Source organism: Panulirus ornatus, chromosome 57 (assembly GCF_036320965.1).
Source record: "Panulirus ornatus isolate Po-2019 chromosome 57, ASM3632096v1, whole genome shotgun sequence".
Taxonomy (NCBI): Eukaryota; Metazoa; Arthropoda; class Malacostraca; order Decapoda; family Palinuridae; genus Panulirus; species Panulirus ornatus.
The window spans coordinates 24,687,332-24,710,551 of NC_092280.1; the positions used below are offsets into that span (position 1 = coordinate 24,687,332).

Genomic DNA, 23,220 nt, shown 5'->3' on the forward strand with positions numbered 1-23,220 from the left:
TGCTCGCAGTAATGATGCTGCGTGCCAGGACGAGCTCTGAGAACTGAAGACGGAGCCGGAGTCGTGTTCAGGGATATGATCGTCAGAGGAGCCGCCGTGCTGAGGTGGCTCAGCTGGCCAGTGCACGAGCCACGACTTACCTCATAATTGACCACAAATTGTCACCGCACCCAGCTGTGCTCCATCTGTAACACTTAGTGGGATCATGATGGTGTCGCAAGCCATCTGGTTATTAGTATGTGAGGCTAAAGTTATACGCCTCCATGTTGAATATTGGAGAGAAAAAAAATAAGAAGCGGTAGGAGAGAATCAGTGTCAGTTGTCAGACACGGACTTCATACACACCCGTTGATGCCACGCCAATGGTCACGCAGCCATGTTGCCAGCCAAAAGAAGTTTCGTGGAGCAGTGAAGCCTGTTTTGTAAGCTCGGACACCTCCAGTGAATTATAAAACCCACCTTAAGAAGAGTTGGTCACATATAGTCAGATGGCTGGTCTTGAGTCTCAAGCTCATTATAGTATATATTTTATTATTGTACAATTTCAGGTCCCCTTTTCCAGGGCTGCGCAAGTCAGAAGCAGTGAAATGATAGACTTATTTGGAGTTAGAAAATTGCCCAAAAGATGATGTTCTTTTTCGTCCATTGGCGATTATGCAACCTCGCTGGTACCTTTCCACTAACGGGGTAACGTCATGCAAGTGAAGTTCCATAACACCAACTTGTACCATATATATATATATATATATATATATATATATATATATATATATATATATATATAGTATCCCTGGGGATAGGGGAGAAAAGGATACTTCCCACGTATTCCCTGCTTGTCGTAGAAGGCGACTAAAAGGGAAGGGAGCGGGGGGCTGGAAATCTTCCCCTCTCATTTTTTTTTTTTTTTCAATTTTCCAAAGGAAGGAACAGAGAAGGGGGCCGGGTGAGGATGTTTCCTCAGAGGCCCAGTCCTCTGTTCTTAACGCTACCTCGCTGAGGCGGGAAATGGCGAATAGTATGAAAGAAAAGAAGATATATATATATATATATATATATATATATATATATATATATATATATATATATATATATATATGAGTACTGACCTGACCTATAATGTAAGCTGCGCCCATGAATATGATATGAGGTGATGCATGTGAATAAGCGTTATCCAGCCAACCAACACTGAGAAAATTATCACACTGAACAGACAAGAATAACTATAAAATACCGGGCTGTAATAAGCACAAACTAGTTCCAGTAAAGGTTTGCTTAAGAACGTTTAATAAGGTCAGGTCAGGAAGTGCAGAGGGCAAGGCGCTTCCAGATACTTAAGAAGAACCTAGTAAACGCGCCTCCCACGCTGTCGTCCTCAAACACTCGCGTACTTTCATTCACACCATCGTCTTCATTCAGTAGCTTAGTGGCCGTTGCTGCCTTCTCCCGTCGTGAGTCAGCTCTCACTCTAAATACCCCCTTCCCGTTCCTTTCGTGGGTAAGCTCACTGTGGCCGCTTGATGTCCCTTTGTTCCCCCCCCTCTCTCTCTAGTCGTGGATCAGCTCTCAGTGTGGTCGCTTGTTACCCCCTGGCTCCCCAATGCCCTCTCCTGTCGTGGATCAGCTCTCATCCTGGTCGCATATCTTGTCACCCTCCCACCCCAACCTCTCATCACCTTCACCCACAACCATAGAACTGGTGGTGATCTGGTGTAGTTTCTCCTCATTTACCATCACCCATATTCCCTCAGTCTTTTTTCAGAATATCACAGAAAGCTGTGGGACTTGGAAATTTAAAAGATTTTGGGATGATCACCTGTGTAACATATTCTCTAATTTTAGGTCTTTCATGGGAAACTGTATATAAAACAGTCCATTCAGTCAAATAGCATGACTTAGATTTCGGACTGAAGCAGACTCAGTGGTAAGATATTATTGTTAAGTGGCTGGGCTCTTCTCCCCAAGAAATACCAAAATGTTATATTCAGACCTGTGACCTTGATTGATGGGCAGTAACCAATACTGCAAGTAGTTGGGGAATAAGTGGGCCTTCCGAGTATATATATATATATATATATATATATATATATATATATATATATATATATATATATATATTATATATTCCTGGCTTTGCCTGCTTAAAGTTACACCGCAAGTTAAAAGTCACTTTGGTTGAAGTTGTATCTTCGTTAGTTGATGAAACAGAGTACAGTCTCTTCAAAGAAGTTCTTGCTTCAAAGAAGTCTATTCTCTCCTCTCTCTCTCTCTCTCTCTCTCTCTCTCTCTCTCTCTCTCTCTCTCTCTCTCTCTCTCTCTCTCTCTCTCAATGAGTGCAGCGTATCCTTGAAGCTGCAGGAGCCACTGGATTAGGGATCATGAGGATATAGCCTCCGGACCCCGTGCTTGAGACAAGTCCTGTGGTTGTATGATGATTATATATATATATGTATATTATATATATATATATATATATATATATATATATATATATATATATATATATATATATACCTGCTCATCTCTTTCATCCTCAGCAAGGTAACGCCAGGAGCAGTTGACTGAGCCTTTTGATGTAAAGTCCTCGTATGGCTTCTGTTCCTCCTTGTAGAAATTTGAAGATGGAGAGAAGTATATCCGGCCCTTTGCTTCCACCCCTCTTAGTTGCTTTTTACGATACGCAGGAATATATCGATGTTATGATGTCTTCCCTATTCATATATGTTTGAGTGAAAGGGTCTGATCATGGAGGAGGGTGTGAGGTGTGCACGGGATAGGGCGAATTGGAACGATTAGGTTTGCAAGAGGCGACGTGCTCTCATTGGGCTCAATCAGACGTATGAAGCGGTCAGGAAAAATCACGAAGGTTTGTAGGGCTTGGTTTCAGTTAGTGAGCTCGGATTTCGGCGCATTATTGATGACAGGTAGAGAGTGGACGTGAGCAGATGAGACCATTCTTCGACTGCTTTTGGCGCTACCATGCTACACGGGAAACGGAGCGCGCACACACACACACACACATACACACACACACACACACATATATATATATATATATATATATATATATATATATATATATATATATATATATATATATATATATATATAACATGCAATATTCTCTTGCCTTTAAGGAGAAATTCAAATTTACCAATCTTTTCCCAACAACGCCCCACACACAACCTAGTTCCCACTACACCAGACACCCTAATTACCAGACCAATGCATCTCCATAACCTGTCACTCTCTCCACAACAACCTGCAAAGCTTGACTTTCACAACCTCTTCCATCACTCCACCCTTGAACGGTACGTAGGTTAACTGGGCCAGAGTTTCTCTCTTAAAGAAAAGAAAGAAAAGTATCCTTGCACTTTCAACACCACGGGTAAACACACATTGACGGGGTGTTATGTTGGCTGTGAATATTTCCTCTGAATTGTTGTAGGCAGCCACTAAGGTTTGCTCCTTGAGCACGACGGTGCGACCACTGAGCACAATAGCAGAACACCAGATCAGACGATACGACCATTGAATACCACTGTACGACCACTGAGCACAACGGCAGAACACCTGATCAAGATCGTACGTCCATTGAGTACGACGTTATAGAAAGAATGTAGCAGCCTAGCCGTGAATATAACCCTTGAGATTCGAATATAAAGCCGCGCCATTATACGCAAGAGTCATGATTTAGGGGTCGTACCTTTGTGCTCGTGTTGTACCTCCGTGCTTCATTAAAAAGGTGGTTGGTTCGTTTTTCGGCATGGCCTACACTTCACTAGGGCTGGGAGGCAAAGTAACGAGCAACGGCAGTTTATGACGTTTCAAGCAATGGTTATAGGTGGATTGCCTTTTTTTTTTAATCAAAGTTCGAATACTGACCCAAAGAGCCATTTTCAGTGTAACTGGAGCACCAGACCTTAAGAGAAAGATGGAAGCATTGAATGTTAACTGTATTTGCTTTGCCTGTGGTTAGGGAAGACTTTCTTAAAATTCCCGTGTACAGACAGATGCATGTTAATATATACGCACTCAAGACGCGCACAATTATACTCGGTGATATGTTGCGAGGAGCCTTTGCCTTATCGCCGGCGTCGTAAACACGGTAGTAAAATTTAAACAAAGGGAACGTAACAGTTAATGATCTCATTAATAACCACATCTCGCATTTATTTCACAGTACCTTCATACCAGATAATTTAGCGGTTATGTGGTAAACATTACTCCGGTAATAATATACTTGCAAGTTATATAACAAACGAAGGTATGATTTCCAGTCAGACAGGCAAATACCGATTGAAAATCTCCTTACAAATCACTTGTAATCTCGGAAAATCTCATGGTTAAACCTCCTCGCTCGCTTATTTCTTTTTATAAAATCGTAAATATTCTCCTCTTGGAAGCGTGCCTTGGTTCATCCCATCCCTAAGAGAGTAGACACCAAGATAGTAATTCAGTTAAAAAAAAATCTTCATTGGCATTCCTCGTCTCACATAACCGACTCCAACTTCCCTGGAGGATAATCGTGAGACTCCCAACCTCGCACGCATATGTTCACTGTGCTTTCTCTGGCTCACTAGTCACACTTGACTGTGGCTCACTGGTCACACATGACTCCCTGAAAGTTGGTTGGCTACTTTGACCACTTCATGTATCAACCTACATCCTATGGCTGGGCTAGAATACGAGTCTATCGGGGGACGTTAACTTCATTGTGTTTAGAATACTCTTCCTCGGCCAGTGGTTGCAAACAACCCTGGTTCAGTGGCAGTCTTCTAATATAGTACGCCATACCTGGGTCTTATATATATATATATATATATATATATATATATATATATATATATATATATATATATATATATATATATATAAGGCCTCAGTCTTTTTTTCTTAATTTTGTTGTAATACTGAATATCAGCATCAGTATTCGGAGCCGGCTTAAGAGTGGCTACTCATTTCTCATAAACGTAAAATTACCTTTTTGTCTATTGTAGAAAATAAGTGGGCTATATTTTTGTCAACAACCACCACGCACCAGGTCCGTTACGGATGCTCAGCCACACTAAAGGAGGCAGGTGGTGAGGCCGCCTTGGGTGGCGCCGCCCACACTACCGGATGCTGCACACTGTAGGTGTAAAGTATAGATAACTGTTCTGAACGAAAGCTGGAGCTTGATTATATATATATATATATATATATATATATATATATATATATATATATATATATATAGATAGATATATATATATGGTGCTAATTTTTTTTCATAATTGCCGAAAGGAAATCTACTTGTACTGTTTCGTTTAAGTTTGTTTTCGTGTATTATAGTTCGGCTCTGCATTGTCAGACCCCTTGTTATTTTTCCCCTCACCAACCCATCCAGTCTCTACTTATGTCAGTTGTAACAGTTATCTATACTAAGCTGTTCATGTTTTCTTGTTCTTCACGAAGCAGGAGTTATCGCATGTTTTTTTTTTCTCTACATTAGACCGTTCCTAGAGCACAGTGGTTCTGTTATCCCATTAGCCTCTCTTTATTTATCTCCATCTGTCCGAGGATGACAGCAGCGTAGCTGAAGATAACGTTGAATGTCAGTGGTTGTATACTAAAATCAGCCGATCGCTCTTCCCTGTAATATACAGTATTATGGACGACATCCTCAGAAGGCGTAGGGGTACTGCAGGGCGCCCCTCACTGGAGGACTCTTATGAAGTCTTCATGCCGCACAGCTTATGCAGGTGCGCGTACGTCGCGTTTGTTTCAGTTCCCTGAACGATAATGGTGGGTTAGTCGCCGTCCAGGTGCAGCGGTGTCTGGAAACTGTTACCGGCCAGACACATGAATTATATCCCGCCGTAGACCATGCAGACATAATTTGTCTTTTCTCTCTTTTCTTCCCTGATAGCCTTGTAAATTACTTTGTTAAAGCTAAGATGCGTTTAGATGAATAATAACTTCGGTTGCTCTGCATCATCTGTCTTAAATCTGTCTTTGTTGTAGGGGAAGCAAGTGGAGCAACAGAGGCTTGAACAGCTGGTGTGTGGTAGCTACTGTTACGGTCGCCACACGTCATATCCTTCCTGGCGTCTTGTTAGATACCCCGCAGCGAGTGGGGGGGGTGAGGGGGTTGTCCCTCTCTACCTCCGCTCCGCTGATATGAAAAACTAGCTAGGAGATGGCTCCTGCTCCATTTAGTCGCTATTTCTTGTTTCGCTGTCCACCAAGGGGCTAAAAGTATCACTTGGAAGCCGTATCATGGAAGGTCCATGTTTCGTTTTTGATGAAGCTTTTTGGCAGATATGAAAACTAGAAACAAAGGTATATGTTTGGGAGTGCAGGCCCCAGTGGGATTGTCTGTCATACTCTTCACGATTCCACTGCGCAACGCCTTACTACATCTTGCGTCAGTAATGGATGACGGTGTCTGCTTTCACAGCTCACTCTGGTTCGTGTAACATAAGGAAATATTTTGGTATTAATGTCACTGAAGCTGTTTGTCGCGTTGTGCTCCAAATTGCCTTGGTTTTACCTCGGTTAAGGTTACTTCTCTGGCTTCCAACCCGGTCTGTGTTCAGGCTGTCTTTACTGGTGCTCAGTCATCCCGATCGTGTGATATTGCAGCTCTCAAACATGCATACCCCCAGAACTCCTCTAAAAGGCCGCACAGTGCTTCAGGCTCCACTGCCCATGTTCCTAATCTTATCCCCTGTGCTACTGTTTCTCCTGTATTTCCTTTGTCTGCTTTGGTCGCAGCTGCAGTGGACCAGTCTTATTCCCGCAGGATACTTGTCGGAACGCTTCATTTAACCATTCTCCTGAATTGAAATATTATATTTTTTTTCATTTTTGTATACAAAAACGTCATCCTGCTGCTGTTTCCCTGTGGATGTAATTTTTCTTTCTTATTTTATGTCAAAGAAATATGTACAATGACCCTCTGTAAGCTTGAAATGTCTCAGTATGTTTGTTGTTTGAAGCAGCGGAATACCACGTAGGTCTTTTCGGCTACATTTCTCTAGTTTGTTTTACCTGGAGACCGGCGCACACGCTGAGAGCCTCGCCCAAAAAATCACTCGCAGGACATGTGAATTCGCCTGTAAAGGCCGAGCTTCCAGCGGGAGGTCGATGTTGAAATCAATACCTGTAGCTGGTGTGGTTGAGGGCGGCAGCCGCACCAGGTAACACCTTGTCTGAGGGGAGGAGGAGCCACTGCGGGTCACCACAAATGTCTACTGCCCATCGCCTGCCAGCGACGGATTATTTCTTTGTTCACAACAGTTGGTTCGTCCTTTCCACAATATCTGGCTTTCTCTCTCTAGATGAGCACTGGGGCATACTATAGCGTCAGAATTCGTTGCGTTCTTTACTGAAGTACAATCTTGTTTAACTATTGCGTCATTTGGCTTTAAGTCTGAGAAACTGATTCTCACTCTCAGTTCGCTAGTGCGTTACTTGCCTTGAACACAGTGTTCAGTTTGGGTCACCCTACTTCTTGGGAACCACGGAAGAAATTATTATTACATTGCATGTCCAGAGGTTTCCGGCCTCCGAAGTAAGTCGGTCTGCTTACTGTAGTAGTGCTGAACTTTACCCAGCCCACCCACCAACCATTGATGTTGTCTGTGGGTGACGGCGCATGGAGGTAGCTAGCCCGCAGTGGGAGGGCAACCGAGGAAGGGGACGGTGATGAAAAGGGATGGGTAGAATAAAGAGTGTACAGTGGCGGCGAGCGACCAAGATATCTAACTCCAGGACTGAGAAACACATCCTGTGAGGCTCAGGTAGACGACTTGACCTAATTTCATTAAGAAAAAAGGATAGAGGTGATTTGTTTCATATATTCAGAATTATCAAAAGATTTATTAAACTCATTATAAGAAGTTTAGATTTATCTGTAGATTACAGTTGTATGTTTTCACTTGTATTAAAGGGTACAAGCTGGTGGGCAAACGCTTGTTTGTTTTACTTTCAGGCGAAGTACTTCGGCAGGATTTTTGACAAACGTAGACACGTTGAAGAATGAGACTTGACAAATATTTGACTTTAAATCACGACTGACATTGACGCTTCTTACATATAAAGTGTACACATAATTCTCCTGTAGCCATGTGATTGCTTTATTCGTTCTTGCGTTAGTGATAACAAGTGGTCTCGGAAAAACCTAGTTGTCTGTTGCTGTTTGTAGTGCCATTGTATTTTTCTCTTAATAGATTGATATCGATAGATTATTCTTCGCTTTTTCAGCACTGGATCCTGCGAGAGCGATTCAACTAACACCAGCAAGCCTTCTTCTTACACAAGGTATAGCAAATTGTCTTCCTTAATCTTATTCTCAGTGGTTTTAGATTCATAGCTTTCGTAGCGTCATATATACGGAACCTACAGGAAAATTTTCTTTATCATAGTACCTTACATAAGACCTTACCGTTACAGTGACGTCTCTGTAAAGGCTGGAACCAACATGTATTATATGAAATCAGGTTCAGTGTTTATTATGAATTTTTATCGATTTTTTAGGGGTTTTGCAAATTCTTAATTTTCAACGTTAACTTTTTAAGCTTATGTATGAATCTTGCATGTTAAATTATCCATGAATGTGTTGCTTCTTCATTTGACGTTCTTAAATTTTCTCATTTTCAGTTCATTGTGGGCATTTTTTCATGCTTACGTTGAAGTGTTCCCATCATCCTTTTAGATCAGAACAAATCGTCCAAGACTATTCAAAAGATGTCAAATATGAACATAGTTTTATATCGCATAGGTTAAGGAAGTGGTTCATTTACTTCAGGCATTTGTATATTTGTCAATTTTTTTTATAATTTTGGTGGACTTCAAGATTTGTTCTTTACATTTTTCGGATAGTTGAATAAGGATTTGTTCTAGTCTGATGTTAAACGCATGCAAATTGACATGTAAATCAGTAGCATATGATCAATTATTATTATTATTATTAGTGTTATTGTTATTATTATATAACCCTACAACCCCATATCATGGCCTCTTGTAGCTTTAGGGCTGCGTTACACTCAGTAGCAGAGACAGGGTGGACTCCTTAAGCGAGTTCGTGTACGAGAAAATTCGTTACGTCAGCTGACAAGGAAGCAGCCTCACCAAAGATGTCTTTTCACTGGAAGTGTAACCGCAAGCCGGCGGAGTCCGGTAACACACACACACACACACACTCGTTGTATGTTTTGGACAATCACATGTTTACCAAATGGCGTCCTAGCTTCGTCTCTTCGATGTAGATCAGCTGACTTATGTTTCTCTCTTGTGTCTCCCCTGATGATGTGATTATTACACGAAAGTGCACTTGGGAACTTATCATGTTTCATTTTCCCCATGGACTCATAGGAACATATATATATATATATATATATATATATATATATATATATATATATATATATATATATATATATATATATTTGTGTATGTGTGTATTTTCGAGCAGAATTTACTGCATTAATCTTTTGATCGAAAATTCTTTAGTAGCTGACTGAGGACGTGTAAACCTCGAATTGTTGTGGACTAGAACAGTGTTTTGGCACACCTCGGCGATGTAGCTGTCCCGGGAAACGTAACTGTGAAACATTTTAAATTTACACCCGCTCACATCGCTGAGGAGAGAGGAGGAGGAGTGTACCTGAATGATGTATTCGACGAGGAAACTAAGTGAGCGCTAGAACAGGCTGAGCAAGCACACCAGAGGACGACAAATTTGTCTCAAGTTGAGGAGTTAGCAGAAAGGATTGAAGGGATGGCATCAGCAGCAGTGTCATATAGAAATACGCATTTGGATTTTTTTCATATATATATATATATATATATATATATATATATATATATATATAGGAGAAAGATCAGTAAAACAATGCATATTCTACAGTACAAAGACCAGAAAATATTAGCATTCAATAATGTTAGTAATGGGATGACTGAAGAAGCTGTATATGATATTATTCAGTGAACCAGTGAACATCGCTTCTTAGTGAACTATTTGCTATCGGAAGTGGACGAACTGCAGTCACCATTGATACACAGTGACCATCCAGTAGTAGCTAAACAGCAGTGGACGAAAGATGGGTTGAAATGGGACCCCTTGATTGCAAAGCTCCCCCGTCCTCATGCACCATTAGGTAATCTCGTACAAGGACACATAGACAAACACACACATAACCCACAACCCACTCACACTCACTCTTGGCTTTATACTTGCCGGTAAGTACGTTTTATATTTTTATGACTTGGTGTACATGTTCGAACTTTGTCTCATATCCAGAGCCACGGGTAAATATGGAGTCTAAGATTTGGTGGCTCAAGTCTTTGATTTCTCTAAGTCGTATTTTAGTTTATGAAGCGTATGTACAAGTCAGAAGAAAACTTATTAAACTTCATTACGATTTTCTGCGTCATTGACGTACATTTTTCATTGTGTAGTCGTTTACTGTGGAATTCACCGGCACTAAAAACTGACTCCGCCGTTCGACCTTCCTAGCCACGCCTTGGGCGTGGCGTCTGTGCTTGTCTCCAGCGGTGTAAGTTTTGTATACGAATTCTTCTAAAGTAATGCTTCAGTTCAGGAATTGCGTCAAGAAATTCTAGTTAGTTTCTTAGATAAAGTTTACAATCTTTAGGTTAGGGTACGGTTGATTTTTTTTTTCATTAAGGTCGCGATATGGAAACTTAACATCGTTTGGTTAGTTTGGGTTAAGGTTAGGCTAGTTAGAGTAAGCGAGCGAGAACACTTGTGGTTACGACATATAAACTTTCTCTTGTCATTTATCACAGGAATAACATTCACAAGTATTAGACTTGTAATGCTCTAGTGATGGAGACATGAGTGACACAGTGTAGAAGCATATCATGACGACCTGAAAAATACAAGGATGACTGTAGGACCCACAAGGCGACCCTGTTTGTTTATCATCGTATTTTGTTTACGTGTGCTTTTTCGTGTTCCCGCAATAAACATCGAATTTATCAAGCACTCCTACCGATTCCTGTGAGCTAATACGGAAGAGATATCTAATAATGGCGTGCTACATGAAGTTGAATTATGGGTGAAATGCTTACACGTTTTGTATTAATAGTTAGGAGGAATTGTACCTGAATTCACTGATTTTACAACAGTTAAGGACTTTATGTTGCAGGATGTGTGAGTAATTCTGCTAGCAAAGCTTACTTAATATCTGATCACAATCAACAGGATGATAAAAGTACTATGAGTATTTATAGCCCAGCCTGGGTTACTCTGGGCTATATTATCAAGGCGTCTGTCGATCCTGTTTGTGTATTCATATGCAGGGGATTCTTGCATTGCATTACGATGAGAGATGGATCTGCTTGTATCTGTTTTTGTATGGTTTTAGTTTTGTAAAGAAATATATTTATGTTAGATGATTGATTGCAAACTACTCACTGGTTGATCAGGATTTCTCATACCCAATCGCAGTAGAGGGAGGGAGGGCCTCGACCCTGGCGGGCGTGGAGCTGTCTACCTGCCTGCTGGCTGTCTGGTGGTGAGGCCCGGCCGGGGCCGTGTTGACAGGCAGCGGCTCACCTCCCTCCGTCGCCCGACAGGGTTGCCACCTCCCTCCTGTCGTAACCTCATGAATATTGCATGACAGGTTCTCACACCCGTCCTACCAGTGTTACCACGTTACGTAGCTACGAGTTCATCGTTGTGGCGCCTACTGCTCCGCTGGTGTCAGTACTTTACTCTCTTATCCGGCAGTAAAGACGACTCCATCAAGTTTTATTAGGAGTTCGGGATTAATTTACTCAAGAGTGCCTCTCCTCTCGTAACTTCGTTTAGTGTATGGTACCAGTAACATTTTGCTGTTACTGAGAAGTCATGAGTTGTAGTCATATGGTGGTACGGGCCATGTGATGTTGGTGTAGTCATCCACTGGTATGATTATGTAGTGGTGGTGTAGCATGTGTTCGTGTAACGGTAATGTATCATGATGATAGTGGTAATGTATCATGCTGATTATAGTGGTAATGTATCATGGTTGTAATGGGAGTGTATAAGCCCCTATTTGTTATGTATCATGCCTATTGTGGTAGTGCATGAAGCCTGTGGTGGAAATGTATCATGCCAGGTGCGGTGCTGTATCATTTCTCACGCAAGTTTATCATGCCTGTTGTGGCAGTATATCATACCTGTAGTGGTAGTGTATAGTGCCTGTTGTGGTAGTGTACCATCTCTGTTGTGGCAGTGTATCATGCCTTTAATTGTAGTGTATCATGTCTGTGGGGATTTGCATCATACCCACAGCAGTCGTGCACCACGCGTGTGATGGGAGTATATCATGGTGTAGTACACCTATGGTAGGGCTGGAGACGGGGCAAGGGCTTGGCTGGTCTGCGCCCACCCACGCCGCTCCGAGATGTCAGCCAGATTGTATTTATAGTCCCGGTCCATCCGTTGAACTGGGCGCATAAATCTTCACTGGATGAAGAAAGTATTTATCTTGGTGAAAAACGAAAGTACTGATGGTAAGAAGGCTCTTCTTAGCGGCCGGGTCACCGTGTTCACATTAGGTGCGGCGTATCGAAGTCCTTCCGGTGGTCTGCGATGTGTGATGGTTTGGCTAAACCGGCTAGGCGAACTGAAGATTGGCCCATGGTCCACGCTTCCCACCCCAGGGTCTTCACGAGACCGCGGCCACGCCTCCCACCCCAGGGTCTTCACGAGACCGCGGCCACGCTTCCCATCCCAGGTTCTTCACGAGACCGCGGCCACGCTTCCTATCCCAGGGTCTGCACAGTTCTAGGGCCGCGCTTCCTACCCCCAGGGACTTCACGAGCCCAGGGCCAACCACACCCTCCCAAGGTCCTATTCATGGGCCCGGCGCCGCACAGTGTGCCCCGAAGTCTTCATGGGCCCGGGGCTCACACGCCCCGCCCCAAGGTCTTCCGCTAATACTCGCCACAGTTCGGGGTATTCCCGTCCCCCGCGGCCAGCACGCGGGGGACCACCTCCTACCCTGGCTGACCTGCCTAGCTCGCTTAGGAAGAAGCACACACACACACACTCCTACCCCCGGTGCCTGTCTGTCTTCTTTGCGGCATCTTCCTTTTCTTGGAGTCTTCTGTTTCACGTTGTATATTTTCTTAGGCTGCCTGTCCGCTATTGTCAGCTTCGGCGGACTCCCGCCTCATGTGGTTTATTTATTAAGCAATAATAGACGACTCATCTCGTAGGCAGAGGGGCGCCATACAGTAGCGTTGACGCATTCCTGTCTGCCTTTTTCACTGGGAGCTCATTGTATGTATTCTATCGTTGTTTGTACGTGTTTTTTCGCAGGGGAAATTATCATGCCATTACCGTTTGTATTTTAGAATGAGGGTAATGTGAATAGAAGAGTTAGCCAGCCATCCCAACCTCTCATGTCGTCTGCTGTGTTATGGTGTCAAACGCATCACTGTGGCTTCCTTTTCATCGCGACTCCCCCTCCTCACGCTGTCTCGGGGGTGAGTGGTTGTAGGGGAGGCGAGGAATGGGCAAACCATGGGAGGCTGCCAGCCTCTTGATTCTCTGAATGTAAACACTTCATAGCGTGGTAGGCTAAGCTCCCTCACCCTTTGTCTGTCACCCTGTATTCATTTGCTTCAGCTTCCTAGTCACAGATACCTTTGTTGGCCCCCTGGCCTTAACTTTCCGTCCCCTTGTTTCTCAAACCAATTGTATGCTTGGACTCCTTAGTGTGGTGGTGGTGTGGTAGGACTCCCTTTGTTTAATTGCGGAGTGTCAGGACTGTCTTTGTGTGGTGATGGCGCAATAAGGTTCCTTCTCTGTGGCAAAGGTGTGGTAAGGCTCCCTCTCTGTGGCATTAGTGGTAGTTTTCCTTCTGTGTGGTGGCAGTGGTACGATGGGGCTTGCCCTGTGTGGTGGTTGTGCCTCAGTGGATGAGTCTGTCAAGCCGTAGGGCGGACCTGTTGAGAGGCGGGCGTGAGCGGCTATACTAACTTCCTCATTCAGCCTGGCGGCGCGCATGAGGTAGCCTACAGAGCAGCGACATCAAATGCTCCAAACTTGCGGTTAAAAAGAATTGACAGACACTTCATTCACATACCCCCCTAAGAACCTATATATACTGCTAATGCCTGCAGTAGTAGTTTTCATGGCTGTAGATCTTTGCAACTAGTTAGTATTTTTGGTTTGACTTTGGAAGGAAAACTACTCCGGAGGATTTTATACTTCTGATGTTTATGTTGCGGCTGAGGTCAGTGGAGAGGGGTCATGATCGTCAGGCTGGGGCCGGGGTGAACGCTGAAGGACGGGGTTTAAAAGACACGAGAAGGACCTGACGTCACCAGCAAGTATTGCAGGGGTATAACACCTTGAGGATGCGTCGATCGATTTTACCCCGGCTATTTTAGGCAAGATGACTGTGAGAGGTTCTTTGTCTCCTCGGTTGCAGGTGAGAGATGGCCGAGTCGTACTGTATGTTAGCAAGGAAGGGTGAGGAGAGCACACTCAGACGGTGAAGTGCCCGTCTGTCCGTCCGTCCATGCAGGTGTGCCTCGGCTCTAGCTTGTAAACAATGACGGGGCGTGGAGTTCTCCGCTGTCTTCACACGGCCACTTATCATCACCTGCGGTCAAGCCTCACACTGCAGTCGAGTCTGGCTCGCTTAGACAGATAAGAGTGTAATGTAAGATCTCCCTGGGTTCTTCCCGCATGGCTTGGGGCTCCTTTTCTCACGATGGCCTGCTCTCTGGTGTGTTGATATAACCGGTCGGTCTCTGCTACTGGACGACCGCTGGAGGGGACCATATACAGTCCACACGGGGATAGGAGGAGTGTGGAGCCTGGAGGCATGACGCGTGTACCGGCACAGTACCGCACGCCCCACACGCCCGCTCAGGATAAGAGGGACACGTTAACATAGCAGGCGGCAACTCGGGGAACAGTGTGAAACTGAACAAGTTTTAGAACAGGAGAGATACCTCCAAATATAGACTTGAACAAGAACCTGTTCTTGTGAGGGCACAGCTCGTGCCCCTGGCGGCTGATTCTATGCCGCAGGATGAGCTGTGATCTCGGCTAGAGAACGTAAAAAAAAATAGAAGAAAACTTGAACCAGTGTCCTCCACACAGAGGTCAGCACGAGTCACTGCTGTGTGTCAGTAGGGGAGGCTTCACCTAAGGTACTGTTGGCCGGTGGGAGGCGCCCAACTCTGAGAGGTGGAGGAGCGGGAGATGGTGATTGAAACTGTCCCACCGGAGCGACCTGAGCCGGGAGCTTGACAGGCACGGAGCCAAGCAGTAGACGTATTGTTTATCAGTTGAGAATGTTCTCTTTGGAGAATTTGTTCTCTCAGGCACAGAAAACACTGACGTGCAGTCAGTGTATGCTGACTGGGTCTGAGTAAAGGCTAAAGAGGAAATGCTTTAGAGGATACAGACTAGACTGTACGAGTGACGGCTCCTAGCAGCGGACGCGGGGTGCATGATATCACCTGCCTGTGTGGAATTCGTATAATTACGACCACTTGTGAGGGCGGAAAATGCACGAACAAAAACCAGTCATTCATATTAGCACCAGCGGTGCCTCTTATCGATAGGAGGATCAGAAGGAATCAGAAATAGCCTAGAATGGCCACTTGAGGTCTTCGAGAGTTTGTCACCGTTGCTGCAGAATAGTGACACCTGAAAAAGGAAGGGACAGTCCGGTAGATCACATACACTGCATCCCTATCGCTGGAGAAAGATTATTATTCGTCCTCATGAACATATCTATGGAAGTGAAAGGAAAAGAAATTGCGATGGTTTCTTACACTTCAGTCATTGTGTCTCCAGCAGACTCTATTGACATAAGGTGTTTGGAGGTGTCTTTCCTCTTAACCCCCACAAAATGGGTAAGGTCTTCATGGAAGTTCTTAAGATGCGTTGCAAGTATAGGGTTGGATTAGGGGCTGGCCCAGTGGCCCATCAGAAATAAGTTTTTTCTTGTGTATATCAGGCAAATTTGTTATCCCCTCCGAGGGAGTTCTCACTCTAAAAGTTAAATAAACTGTCGCTAATGGATGTTCCTGTGTTTATGGTATGGTTTATAGGACCACGTCTCTCTGGCCGACGAGCGAGTATGGAGGTGTGTTAGTGATTGAGATATCGTGAAAAACATTTTTTTTTTCTCTAATACTAAAGATTCCTGTCTCTTGGGTTGGACATGGGGTACCACCAGAGGTTAAATATAATTGCTTATGGTTACCAAGATACCTTGAACGTCATAACGTGGTACTAAAATCATTGAATTCCATCAGCAGAAATTATATTCGAGATGATGACTTATTCAATGAGAACAGCCAGTATTCCGTGTCAGCGTGATAAGGCCGAGAATTGTTATAACATATAACAAAATGTTGTCGTGAGAGGCAAAGGGGACGGGGGTCAGAAACCCATTGTCACTAGGTTCATACCTTTCTGGCATCTCCCCACCGCTGTCGGAGGGGAGTCTTGGTTATGGTTCAGACCCTGGCCTCCATGCCACGTGTGTGTGTGTGTGTGTGTGTGTGTGTGTGTGTGTGTGTGTGTGTGTGTGTGTGTGTGTGTGTGTGTGACCGTTCCTCCTTGGGCGCGGCCTCACGGTTGGTTGGGCTCGACCGGGTTCCTCTGTCCCCCTCAACTCCTGGTCTCTGACCCTGACCTCTCTCGCGTCCCCACCAAGTCCTCTTAACCTTCCCTTCCTCTTCTGTTCCTCCTGGTCTCATTTCCTCTTTCTACTTAACGTCCCATTATTATGTGGTACACTTTATCGTAAGTGAGTATAGGTCGTATGCACCGTAAGGTGTGTGCAATAAGACGCTATTTTTAGTAATAGTAAAGATCCTCGGATACTTATATATATATATATATATATATATATATATATATATATATATATATATATATATATATATATATATATATATATATCCGAACTTATTTTTTTAACCGACTTTATTTACGGACGTCCGGTGAGTGTCCACCAGCTGCCTTTGTCTTCCCGGTCGTCTCCTGCCGGCGTCCCCCTGTCCATCCTTGGTGGCGGAGGTCATAACTCCCGCCCCGCCCCGCCGCTCACCCGTATACATACCCGGGGTCACGCCCGCGGCGGCAGGCGCCCCACGTACAGGCTCCCAGCCTCTGGTGGTGACAGGGACTGTGATTAATCGTTTTTACTCACGTGAACTGATCGTGGAGTTGATCTCGGTAGTGAGGCGAGACCCAGCAGTGTGTGTGTGTGTGTGTGTGTGTGTGTGTGTGTGTGTGTGTGTGTGATGCTGCGAGCCACGCCGCCCTGTCTACTCTGGCTCAGCTGCCTCCGTCTTCTGCCTCGTCCCCAACACACTCTACCTGATCCTCCGCCTGATAGTGGTCAGTCCTCCCCGTCGCCTGTCACTGGGGCCAGGCTACGAACCCGTCCACTGGATGGGCAGCTCTCCTCGATAAGTATTCTCTCTCTCGTCTGATACATGACGAAGTATACTAGTTCTCATGTATCCATCCTGACACCTGGGGGCGTTGCGACAGCTAAATTCTGACTCTGTTGAACTTCGACATGGACTGTATACCTTACTCTAACTAGACTCTACAGCCATTGTGTGACCTGTAGGACGTGGGCGGAGGGTTGGTGAAGACGTGTGGTGAGTTGAACGGTTGGGAAGGAAGCTGGACGGAAGTCTGCGGTTTGTCACCAGATCCCCAAGGGTGAGCCTCAGGGAGGTGGCTGTATGTGAGAAGGGTGACTATTTACCTGTATGTATGAGGAGAGATACCATCATCATCATCACCTGTATGTAGGAGGGAGGAGAGACCATCATCATCACCTGTAGGTAGGGGGAGAGGCTGGTGAGACCGTAGGAACCTCGGCCGACCAGCAAGTCGTCTCACAGACTCTCCTCCCAACCCTCTCTCTCTCTCTCTCTCTCTCTCTCTCTCTCTCTCTCTCTCTCTCTCTCTCTCTCTCTCTCTCTCTCTCTCTCTCTCTCTCTCTCCTGTCCAGGTCGGTTGGTGGGTACCTCCAGCCCTAACTCCACCCCAGCTGCCTGTCAACGGTTGAAATATATCCGGCGCCAATGGTCTTCAGGGGTCAGAGCGGGTCACGGAGCGGGTGGTGAACAGGCCAGGTCTGGGTCAGTGGGAGGGTGAACCACATTATGGAGTGGGTAGTTTATCAACAGACTTTACCCCGGGTGATGGGTGCGGGCAAACAGAGGTACACTTTGGTCGTCCCCTCGACGACATCTCGTGTTTTTCATCGCTGTTTTTTTTTTTTTTTTAACACAGGGTAGACGCGAGGGCTTGAGGTGGTGGCCCGCGACGGCTAATGCTGTGGGACTGAAAGACACACTCATGCTAAGGAGCACTCACATCAAGAGGCACTCATACTATAGTACACTCACATCTAGAGACACTCGTGTTATGGTACACTGTTGTCAAGAGACACTCATGATATGGTACACTTACATCTAGAGAGACTCATGCTATGGTACACTTACATCTAGAGAGACTCATGTTATGGTACGCTTACATCTAGAGAGACTCATGTTATGGTACATTTATATCTAGAGACACTCATGCTATGGTACATTGTTATCAAGAGACATGCTATGGTACTTTTTCATCTAGATACTCTCATGCTATGGTACACTTGCATCTAGAGACACTCGTGCTAAGGTACACTCGCATCAAGAGACACTCGTGTTCTAGTACACTCACGACACACTCAAGGCGGCGAGTGATAATGGCCGTGCTGAGGGCATTAGCAGAGAGAGAGGGGCTGGTGAGACGTCCACTGGGCAAAAACTGTTCGAGTCTTTAGTGAGGAGTAAACAGGTCGAGGGGCATTAGTTGGCGGTGTGTACACTGCCTGGCGGGGGTTGGCACTCCTCTTGTGGACGGTACAGGGGGTTGGCACTCCTCTTGTGGACGGTACAGGAGGTTGGCACTGCTTGTGGACAGTACAGGAGGTTGGCACTCCTTGTGGACGGTACAGGGGGTTGGCACTCCTCTTGTGGACGGTACAGGGGATTGGCACTCCTCTTGTGGACGGTACAGGGGGTTGCCACTCTCTTGTGGACGGTACAGGGGGTTGCCACTCCTCTTGTGGACGGTACAGGAGTTTGGCACTGCTTGTGGACAGTACAGGGGGTTGGCATTGCTTGTGGACGGTACAGGGGGTTGGCACTCCTCTTGTGGACGGTACAGGAGTTTGGCACTGCTTGTGGACAGTACATGGGGTTGGCATTGCTTGTGGACGGTACAGGGGGTTGGCACTCCTGCCTGACGGAGGGGTTGAGGGGATGGCGTCCTGAGCAGAACGTCAGTGGAGTACGGGTGGTGGTGTATGGTTTTGGGAGGGTGAGGCTCCTGATGACGTACGTAAGAGCCAGAGGGCGCTGGCATTTCCCCCCTGCGGAAAACTTGGTAATGGGAGGGTGGGCGGGAGGAGTCTCTCTCTCTCTCTCTCTCTCTCTCTCTTTCTCTCTCTCTCTCTCTCTATCATCATCATCATGGAGAAGTTAGTATTGAGAAAACAACGCACCGTAAAGATGTTTTGGCGAGCCAGGGTGTAAGTGGTGTGATGATAAGAACTTTCATTAAAGGGGAAGGTAGAATTCCCATGATGCGAAAATGTTCAGTGAAAATATATCATACTTGTTCTTTCAAACTTGATCGCCGTTTCGCGCGTCAAGGAGGTGGCGCCAGGAACAGAGGGAAGAAAGGCCACATCAGCTCACATCCAGTCTCTAGCTGTCATGTGTAATATAGTGAAACCCCAACTCCCTATCCACATCCAAGCCCCACAGACCTCTCCATGGTTTACCCTGGACGTTTCACATGCCCTGGTTCAGTCACTTGACAGAATTATGACGGTTATGGGAAGGTGTGTGGCAGCAGAAGGCAGCATTAATGTGAATCAAGCAAGATAGACGGTGTACGCTAGACACTCATGGACAGGCAGGCAGGTACACACACACACACACACACTCTCTCTCTCTCTCTCTCTCTCTCTCTCTCTCTCTCTCTCTCTCTCTCTCTCTCTCCTTCAGTGATGTATTTCTTGCTATGGATCTTTGTGGCGTTCACTCCTCATATTCCCCCAGTAGATGTGGTCAGGCGTCTCCTCATAATTCGTATGACTCGACGTAGTTATTACCCTGGTCCCTCTCCAGATGGGTCTTATTACATCGGATGTGGGTGGATATTGACCGTCCTCACCCGAATCTAATGGCTGGTCCCTTTGTATGATAATGGTAGCGGTAGGTCTACTGTCCGCGCCCCGCCTAGCTACCAGTGTGTGCAGCGCCCCGCCTCGCCACCAGTACTGGGGGCCAACTACACACACACACACACACACACACACACACACACACACACGGGCCTCTGGGGTGTAGTAGTTTATAGCGTTACTGATCATGAGTCGGCGCAGACGAGTCGGGGGTCGGACCCGCATGGGGTTCGAATCCTGGGCGTGACAGTCGGCCCACACCTAAGTGTTCATCCTCCCCTCGGGGGTCTGGTCGATAAATGGGTATCTACCTTAAGCTGGTGTGTGTGTGTGTGTGTGTGTGTGTCTGTACATATATACGTAGGAGTAAAGACGTGGTACACATAATGGAGGTTAAGAAACGGGGCAACACGAGTGTAAAACTCTCTCCCCGTAACACACACACACACACACACACACACACACACACACACACACACACACATACACACACACACACCACAACATTAGATTTATACACTAATATATATTTTTCACTTTTCTTGTTGGAAAGGGATGTGTATTATATATATATATATATATATATATATATATATATATATATATATATATATATATATATATATATAGATATCATTTCTTGATCAGAGCAGCACAATATGTGATGTATCATGGGAGACGAACCCTATGAATCATGGATGAAGTGCTTAATGTGTCGTGGGGGACGAGTCTGCTGTGTCATGGGGGACGAGTTAAGTCTGTCATGAGGGGACGAGTTTAGTGTATGATGGGGGTCGGGCTGGGGTTGCCCCATGCGTGTGGGGGTGTAAACCCCCTCCTCCATCAGGGTTGCGGGCAGGTGTGAGGCGCATGGGGGTTCCCTCCCCTCCTCCGGGCCTAGTGGCGCGGCCCACCCGACTGATGCCGGCACTTTGGCGCCAAGCTTCACGGCTCGCCGACTATGTCGTACTATTTATCAACCAACGCTCAATATTCCCAAGGTTTAGGAGGAATGTGATGATAGATGAATTTGTTTATATTTTTTTTCTCCCTAGCGTATCTTTCTTTTATTATTTTTTGATATTTTAGTTCGTTTTAAGCTGTGTGAATTGATAATGTTTGTGGTGAGTGTGCATGGGCGGGAGCCAGCCATGGTCAGCTGTCTCAACGTGTTAGGGCGTTACTGACGGGGCGAGGGTGACGCCTCCACAGTATTGACTGGTCATAGACACCACAACCACGCACCTCCCTCCTCCTCCTCCTTCCTCATGCCACCTCCGGGTTCGGCTTTGAGAAGCTTCCTGTTGTAGGTAGGTGAGCCTCCTCCCCCCCTGGTGGCGCTCCAAGGTACTACTACCCAGCCCTCCACGTCACCATCACTCATCCTTCAACCTAACCGCTCACCCATCTCGAGGTCTTTTATGTCCCCATAACAATCAGAACAGTTCACTTCTCCTGGGCTGAACATTTTCTCAAAGAACAAAACCGTGAAAAAAAAAAATATATGTCTTTCAAACACTAATCCCAAGAACAGACGTAAGACAACACATCGCTGGCTTAAAAACAAGAGAGAAATATCCCACGAAATTAAACCTCACAACAGCTCTTCTTTAAGGCCACTGCTGACGAGAAGACCGTAACATAGCATTTCCTGATGGTGGTGGTGGTGGTGGTGGAGACTGTCACTGGTGTTGTAGTAGATGCTGCCCCTAGCGAGTGTTGGTAGGGGGGGAGGAGGGAATCCCTGGGACGGGCCGTCCCAGCTGGGTGTGGGATCATGTGCTGCATCCTGACACCACCCAGGCCAACACATGGAATGCGTACCACAACCAAGATCACACCCGCTTACACACACACACACACACGAGTACGGACTCTTCATGCACCTTTATATATATATATATATATATATATATATATATATATATATATATATATATATATATATATATATGAATATATGAATATATGATATATGCACTCCATTTGGGCAAGAGACTTGACATATTGGACTTGAAAAACACTCTCTCCGATTGGCATTTAGCTTTCATCTTCTCTGTAAATTATTGCGGATGACTTATTTATGAGGCGGAGAGCATTCCTTTACCCAGAGGAAGGAGTCACAACCTTTCTTCTACTTCTTCCAGTGAACATTCTTAAAAGTCTTGAGCCAAAGATACCCTATAGGACTTCTGTCTCTACCTTTTCCTCGCTCTTCCGATCCGTCAATATGACTGTCTTGTCGTGACAGAGCAACTCTTATTAGTTCTGTCTTGCCACTTAACTCCAATTTGCAGGACTGACATTCTCGCACCTCATGCTAAATCTATGATCCTTATAATCTCATTTTGTACCCGCGGAAAAAGCGCCTCTATCTCTTTCTCACTTCACCAGACGGCGTCCCTCCTTGTGCTTGAAGGAGTTTGTGACTGAACTTGCACCTGTGCTTGCTCGTCTGTTCGCTTCAGCATAAAGCAGTGCTTTTTTCCCTTCTTTGGAAACATGCTCTTGATACAGCCTATCCCAGAGAAGGGCGTCTGTTCTAAACCTTCCAATTATCGTCCTTTGTCTTCTATTGTTTTCCCAAAGTCTTCGAATCTCTCCTTATCTCCCATCTCCCATCTCCTTAAGTAGCATGAATGTTATCTAGTTTGGCTTTCGCAAGGCAAGAGCCACTGTTGTGTTGTAACTACTTGATATCTCAAATTTTCTTGATTAGGGCGTGACATTAGGGGTCTAATCCCCAAGATGCCCTCATCTGGTTTTCCTCCCTCTGTCCCCCTCACATGCTGCTCCCTCTTTAGTCGGTCTGTATCCATAATTGTAGATGGATCTCCCTCCCTCTACATAAACAGCGGTATCCCTCAATGCTCTAACCTGTCTCCAAGTTCTTTTTTTTATCCCCTTTTCTCGACGCTTTTCCTTTTTCTTCAGCTGATGACCAGGTACATTCATAGACTAACAACTTGAAATAGAGTCCTCTGCTTGT

The 23,220-nt window shown here is 45.4% G+C and overlaps 1 protein-coding gene across 2 annotated transcripts in view; it reads left to right on the forward strand.

The window, feature by feature from the left end:
* The window catches only part of LOC139766304 (uncharacterized), a 49,754-nt gene that overhangs the window by 4,254 nt on the left and 22,280 nt on the right, over positions 1 to 23,220 (forward strand). Inside the window, exon 2 of one of the 2 annotated variants that reach the window (XM_071694758.1) lies at positions 8,248 to 8,304. The exons of the other annotated variant lie outside the window; for it this stretch is intronic. Coding sequence (XP_071550859.1) covers positions 8,248 to 8,304 — 57 coding nt within the window. The remainder of the gene's footprint in view (positions 1 to 8,247; positions 8,305 to 23,220) is intronic. 2 annotated transcript variants of the gene reach the window in all.